Source organism: Alligator sinensis, unplaced genomic scaffold (assembly GCF_000455745.1).
Source record: "Alligator sinensis unplaced genomic scaffold, ASM45574v1 scaffold802_1, whole genome shotgun sequence".
NCBI lineage: Eukaryota > Metazoa > Chordata > Crocodylia > Alligatoridae > Alligator > Alligator sinensis.
This window is the reverse complement of record NW_005841918.1, coordinates 2629681-2636726: the sequence shown is the minus strand read 5'-3', so window position 1 is coordinate 2636726 and position 7046 is coordinate 2629681. Positions and strand designations below refer to the sequence as shown.

Genomic DNA, 7046 nt, shown 5'->3' with positions numbered 1-7046 from the left:
CCCCCACAAGGCGCTCTCTTACTCATTGACTCCTCTATCTACATTTTCACTGACTGCCTGTCTTGCATGCATACCAGCCCAGCCTCTGGCTTTTTTACTTTTCATTCCATCCAGGAAGAGCACACATTGACTGCAAAAACTTAGCCTGACAAAGGGCTTTTGAACCCAAAAGCTTGCTTAAAAATTGTTCTCCAACTAATTAAGTTGGTTTAATAAAAGATATCAGATTCACCCAAAGAACCTTGCCTGCCTATGTCCTTAGACTAACAGGGCTACAACCTACATTTTCACGTTTCATGGGGGTGTTTTTTAGTGCACGTCACCCTGAGCCTTCTCTGGGGAAAGTAGGCTGTAGAGAACTCAGTGGTTCTCAACCTTTTCAGACTCAAGACACCCCACAGTAACATAAGAATTGCCATTTACTTGGGCAGACCATAGGTCCATCTTGCCCAGTCACTTGTGCATCACAGAGCCAGACAGTGGATGCTGAAAGGGAGAGAGAACTAGTTCTGACCAGGGTTTCCCTCCCCACCACTGTTCTTTTCTCACTTGCAGCCTCTGGCATTTAAGGTCTAGGAAGTTCTGATTCAGAGGCTGTAGCCCCCCCCCCCAACTCCCATGATGCTGATCATACACTGGATGTCACACTGACTGCATGTCAATAGCTACTGATGCCCCTTTCCTCCAAGAATCTGTCCAATCCTTTTGAATCTGGCTAAACTGTCAGCTTCCACAGTCTCTGGTACCAACAAGTTCCACACTTGAATGATGCTGTGTGAAAAAGAACTTCCTTCTGTTTGTTTCAAACTTACTACTTAATATTTTCCAAGGGGGACCTTGAATTTCTCTCCTAGTTTTTACTCCCCTGTTGGCTACATAAGGAAAACAGAGCAAACTTTCCATCATAAATGACTCACAGGCCCACTCTACATGTTACCCTTACTATGCGATTAACCAGAGTTACACCTTAAATTGTGCCCCAGCTACACATTCAACCAATTAAAGGCAAGATTAAGACAAAAAGGAACAAAGTTATTCCACAAAAGACATATACAGAAAACACCTTCAGCTCTCCTGTGCAATATGAATTTTCATTTCCACCTAGGAGAACTTTTACAATCTTTGCAATCTCCCAAACCTGATGAAGGGCGCCTATGCCTAAAAGCTTGCAAAGAAACTTTTTTTTTTTGCAAACATCTAGTTGATACCACCTCTGCCACAAGGTTTGATTCCTTTGTACTAACTTTGTGGCTTGTTCAAAGGTTTGGCCAAGCCCTCCAGCCAGGGACTAGAGCCCCAGCAACATCTGACAATAAAGTGGGAAGGAGAGAGAGACAGAGAGAGCTGCCAACTCCATCTGCATCTATTCCAGGTTTCATCCCATGATGTAATTACGGCGCATCGGGAAGGCAAATGCACATGACTATTACATTTTAAAACCCCTAGTTTTTAAAATGTAATAGTGTATGAATAATGTCATAATTAATGTAATAGTGTTTAAAATGACAAATGTATAAATCAGACCCAACATTTAATAAAATTTATTTTAATGCACGCCCTGTCATTTATCTCCCGGGTGACTTTCAGCAGTCTCCTGCAGATTAATATCCAATTCCCAGATCAACCCTGGACATTTGGCCAGCCTAGCAGAGGGGAGCAGGGGAGGGGGAAGGGGCAGAGACTGTAGGGAACAAGAAGGGAGTAAACCCCTCCCCTGCTCTAGGACTGGGGTAGTGTGATCAGCGGGCTCCCCGTGTCGCCCCCTTGCGAGGGGCGGGGCCGGCCGCAGCGCTGCCCCCAGTGCAGCCTCCCGAGCCCCGCTCCCCCCCGCCCCCGGGCCCCGGGCCGCCAGCTGAAGGACGCGGTCCCGCTCCTCGGGCTGCACGAGCCGCGCGGCCAGCAGCCAGTCCTGGCGACTGGGGAGCCAGGCGGCGCACGGGAAGGCCCAGCGCACGCGCTCCATGACCTGCCGCTGCGCTGCCCGACCCAAGCCCCGCCCACCCCAGCCCCGTGAGTCTGCGCGGAGCGAAACCCCACCCCTTCCTCCACCCCTGCTCTAGGTAGGGAAGAGCCCCCGGGGCCAATCAGCTGTCAGTACAGCCTCGTGAGTGACAGGGAGGTACCCCGAGCCCCTAGCCTATCAGAGGAGAGACGGTTGCCGTTGGGAACGTGGCGTCAGGAAGAAGAGGGGCAGGCAAAGAAGATGGAGGAGACGAGCGGCCCGTTAAGGCGGGTGGGCGGGCTTGTCCTGAGATTGACAAGGGGAGGAACCACTCGCAGCGCGCTGCCGAGAAGAGCGACGGCAAGGAGAGCCAATGAGCGTGCGCTGGCCACGCAAGGGGTGGGCCTGACGAGCGGAAGGCTGCTGGCGGCTGCTGCAGGTGGGTGGCTGCGCGCTGTGGAGGGAGGGGGCAGCCGGCGCCCGGAGGTGCTAGTACAGGAGGCAGGTCCATCCCGGGACAAGGCTGCTGTGTCAGGCTGTGAGCTGGGGCGGGGGGAGTGGTCCTCAACTGGCCGCTGCGCGGACTGCCGCAATACGCCTCAGAATAAAGCCTGGGGTGTTCACTGAGCATGCGCGAGCCATTTGAGCATGCGCTGTAGCGCGTGTTGAAGCCGCGGGGCTCCCGCCTGGCATCCTTCCCCTCTGGGCGGGGCCGGGACGCGTCTGTCAGGGGAGGGAGGAGCTCTGGGGTGACTGATCCGCATCTTGTCTCCAGGCCAGCTCCAGAGGGACAAGCCCGCTCCTCCCTCAGCCCGGTTTAGTGCTGCCTCCCAACAGCATGGACTGGCATCTAAGACGATGATGCTCCCCAAATTGATAAATGAGAAATGTATCAATTTCCATAATTTTCCAGGTGTAAACCTAATTATTGGAGGGGTGTCTTCCATTCATGCTCCCTGTGCCCCCACATCTTCCCCCCAACCACTCAGCACAACCACTGCCCCTTCCCCACAATCACTCAACACAATCAGTGCCGCCTACAATCTCTGCCCCTTCCCCTCCCCTGCTCCCCTCAATCTCAGCCCCTCTCCTCCCCCCCCCCACCCCAGCCTTATTGTCAGATGTCCTTTGGACAGTAGTCCCTGGCTGAAGCACAGCATGTGGGACCATGGTCCTTGCAGGCAGGGGACTGTTTCCCTGTGCTCCGTGCCGGGGGAGGGGGGTGGGGAAATCCAGCAGCACCTGAGCTGTGCCTGACAATAAGGGGTGGGAGGGGGGTGCAGAAACTGCAGAGGGCAAGCAGAAACGGAGGACTGGAGGCCGCTGTGGGTTTGACTTGCCCTGGCCCAGGCTTGGGGCCACAGTCAGAGCCAGTGCAGCCCCCCGCCCTGCATCTACTCTATGTATGCATCTAAGATGAGGGGCTTCCCCCCCATCTTAGATTTGAGTAAATACAGTAATTGCCCTTTAAAACCTTGCGTGTTAACACCTTTCCCACCCCTATTTTGGTAGGATTCAAATCTTGAGCTAATCAGCCCCCAAGGGTTAAACCAATCTGTTTTCAGCCTAAAGGCTAGGGTTTGCTGTCAGACAAGGAGCTCAACTCCAGATCACACTGGTCGTCTGTTCTTAGCCCAGGTGACCCTCTGCTTTGTTTATTTTCCCGTTTTCCCCCCACTGTGTGCTGTCACCTCAGCAGCAGCCGGCTAGGAACTCTGCTCAACCCAGTGTTGGGCACCACCAGCCCTTTAGCAGTAGGTAGCTGGCAGACGCAGCAAGTGTTGACCCTTCTGGAGTTTAATGTGGAGCCTGGCCAAGATGAGCTCCTGAGTCCCTCTTCAACCACTAATATCCACCTTGCAACCAGCCCCGTTTATAAACCATGTGCATATCCTTGGGGTCCAGGAGAAACTGTGCATCTACCCCAGTTCAGGGTGAGTGGTGCTCACTAAATACCCAATGCTGTCACGGTCAGCTTAGCACCCCCAAAAACTGATTAACTTCCCTTCTTTTCAAAGTTTATAAGTGCACCCCAGCAACTGACTATGAGAAACCTTGAAAATGAGGGGAACTAGCCAATGTTGGGGATTTTAATACCCCAGCACTGACAGAACTATGTAGTTTCAAGGCTTCTAATAATGTTTGGCACTCTAGTATAAGCTTTGAAAATGACAGATGTTGGTCAGTTCCAGGTCTTCTATTACAAGCCTTCAAAATCAAGCCTTGTAAAATGTTTCAGTTGGAGGTCTAACCAGCAGAGTTTGCCCTGGGCAATCCCTGTTGGAAATGGTGGAGGGTGGAGCGCAGGGTAGTGACATGGGACTGCTGTTGCTGCCATGGCAGAGACTCCTTGGGAGGCTGCCATTTTGACACTCTCACTAAATTGGCACCAGGAGCTGGTACCTCACCCACCTGCCACAATTTTCACCCACAAAAGAAATTTAACCTGAACAAAATGTTTATAATTGAATCGGTAGTTCTTTTTTAAAAGTCTTTCCATTATTCTCTCTAAGACTTAGTGAAACAAGACAGTATATGTCATTCAACCAACATATACAGAGGCAGGAATTTTTTTTCCCTCCCCCTTGTTTCAAAGAGAAAATGTATATTTATTGATTAATTTCAGGGGAGGATTGGGTAAAACCAGTGTTGTAAGAAAGTACTGTTATACGAGTTCAGTAAATGTGGTTTTAATTTAGGGTTATATATTTCATATCATTAAGGAAGTACTTGTGGCTACACTCTAAATTGTGTAATAAGATTATAGCAATTTTGATGGAATCTAGGATTCCACAGAAAGCAGAATTTAATTAAGAAGGCTTAATCAAGTTATGCCTTTTTTGTTACAAATAAAGTATATATAACCAGTTTTGTGTCTTAATAAGTTTAGGTGATTTATCTTGGTTTTCATGAATAAATATTAATTACAAGTACAAGATGCAAATATTAGGTTAAAGATGAAATGCAAATTATGTGTTTAGCGATAAAATCCATAGAAATTAAGTTACAATGTGCATATGTTGGATTTTAATTATAGATGTGCCCAGGCTATTAGGAGGGTAATCAGTTCTATATAAATTTCTTAAATATTTGTATCTTTGCATCACAAGTAAGACAATGCTACAAACTCAGTAAAACTATAAGTTTCTTGTTTAGAGGCTGTTTTTTTTTCCCAGAATGGAAATCCAACCATGATGTCTTAGTTCCTCAAAGAAACTTCCTTATCAAATTTAATTTATACATTTAATTCCTGAACTTTGAATTCTCGTCTCTTTTAAATATAACTAACCAAAAACTTAGCGTCAGGAGCAAATCCTGAATGTTTTCTGAATGCTTTTAACTTAAGGGGAGAGGGGTTTGTCTTGGAATAATATAATGATGTGAGGATATGCAATTAAAGTTCACTACTTGCAGAGCGGAAATTCTCCACTGCTGGAATGCTTCCAGGAATCAATGCCATTTCAGTGCGGCATGCTGGTACCATGCTGTTTCCTTCAAACACTTCTAAAGAACCAAAAGCTTGAAAACCTGCTTGTCTCCCTTCTGTCTAATAATACTAAATCTTAAATGTATTATTGATAAATGTCATTTTTGTGGATTCAAATGTCTCTGAATGTCACTAGTATCTGTTTTGGTTGTTTGAAAAAAATGATTGACTGAATATTAATTATCTGTAAAGTTCAAATGAAGTTCCTCTGTCAATGCAGAGATGGTATCAATTGAGTAGTGGTTGTTTTTTATATTTTTTCCCCAGGGAAGTCAGTTTACTCGCACCAAGATAATACAGTACTCCACAACTCTTACTGTTGACATAAAGTAGAGAAATCATACTTTTGATAACTTACTAGTTCGGGTCTGATTTTTACTATCAAGTTATGTTGACAGAACTTTAATTCTGTTAATACAAGTTGGCATGTGTCTGTGCATAAAGTTCTATTAAATTCAGAAACCTGTTTTGTTTTTTTTTCTTTGGTTGAGTAAAAGCAGCTCTCCATGCAGCGTAAAACCAACTGAAAGGTCGTCTTTCCCTTTTGTTGCTGTAACACTCCTCTAGCAGCAACCACCACGTCCTTATGCTGACTGCTTTGAAAACAAGTTTGAATTCTGTGGACAAAATTAGGACAACCTGGAAGCTTGCTCTCACTTTAAAATCCTCCTGGGTTTTGAAAATGTAGAGTCCTGCCAGTGCAAATGTGCAAGCAAATAAACCTGGCAGCAGGTACCTAAACTCTGTGCTCCTGCTTGAAGCAGGAAAGATGCTTGGATCTCCCTGGTTTGGGGAGGGGAGGGGGGAGTGCTGCTTCAGCTCAACTCCAAGAACCACTAAAACCTGAGACATAAACAAGCGGATTTTGGAGAGCATGCATAAAATCGAGTGCAAGCAAGATAAGCAGTGCTGAACAAAGACCAAGAATATCCCACAATACAGGCTTCTGCAACAAACATTCTTGGAGCCCTCCCTATGTTGTGATTCCCCCTCCCCCCTGGGAGCTCCATACCCTACTTGGTAGAGACTCAACTATCAACTTGATTTTAACCATATGCATATGAAGGAATACCTTGTGAGACTCCAAGAGGGATCTGGAATCTCCTCTCAGCCATTCAGCACCCAAGTTAGCCAGCTGAGACCAGGTCTGAGGCAGAGAACAGGGAAAACACCTCCAGTAAATCAGTGACGTACCACGGATCTCCAGCACCTGAGGGCAGTTGCTTGCATTTGCGTGTCCCCCCCCTGGTCCGTCTCATAGCAATATTTAGTCTCCCACCCTGGCCATGTTTGGTTACCTGTTTCGGCTGGGAAGGAAAAGAAAGTCCTGGCACAATGGACGTAGGGGGAGGGGTGTCAGCTGGAATTTCTGGCCAGAACAGGTAACTAAACATCCAACCCATGCGGTGGGCGGGCAGGTTACACAACAAAGGTGGCCACCATTGCCAGCTGCGTGGGGCCTCTTGTCTCCGCAGGTTTCGCAGATAGGACAGGCCCGCCCTGGTCATGTTGCACAATAAGAACTCTGAAGGGCCTGGCCAGTGCTCCCGCCCAGGCTGGTGCCCGGGGGCCTTGGCCCCCTCCTGCCCCTCATTGGTCTGCCACTGCAGCAAATGC

General features: G+C 47.8%; 2 protein-coding genes across 4 annotated transcripts in view; one reads left to right on the top strand and one right to left on the bottom strand.

The window, feature by feature from the left end:
• The window catches only part of AASDHPPT (aminoadipate-semialdehyde dehydrogenase-phosphopantetheinyl transferase), a 76985-nt gene extending 75022 nt beyond the window's left edge, over nucleotides 1-1963 (bottom strand). Inside the window, exon 1 of the mRNA XM_025198251.1 lies at nucleotides 1862-1963. Within this exon, the coding sequence (XP_025054036.1) occupies nucleotides 1862-1963 (102 nt within the window). The remainder of the gene's footprint in view (nucleotides 1-1861) is intronic.
• Nucleotides 1964-2168: 205 nt separating this feature from the next.
• The window catches only part of KBTBD3 (kelch repeat and BTB domain containing 3), a 36597-nt gene continuing 31719 nt past the window's right edge, over nucleotides 2169-7046 (top strand). For all 3 annotated transcript variants that reach the window (XM_025198261.1, XM_025198260.1, XM_006018953.3), the window contains exon 1: nucleotides 2169-2381. The gene's annotated coding sequence lies outside the window, so the exon portion shown is untranslated. The remainder of the gene's footprint in view (nucleotides 2382-7046) is intronic.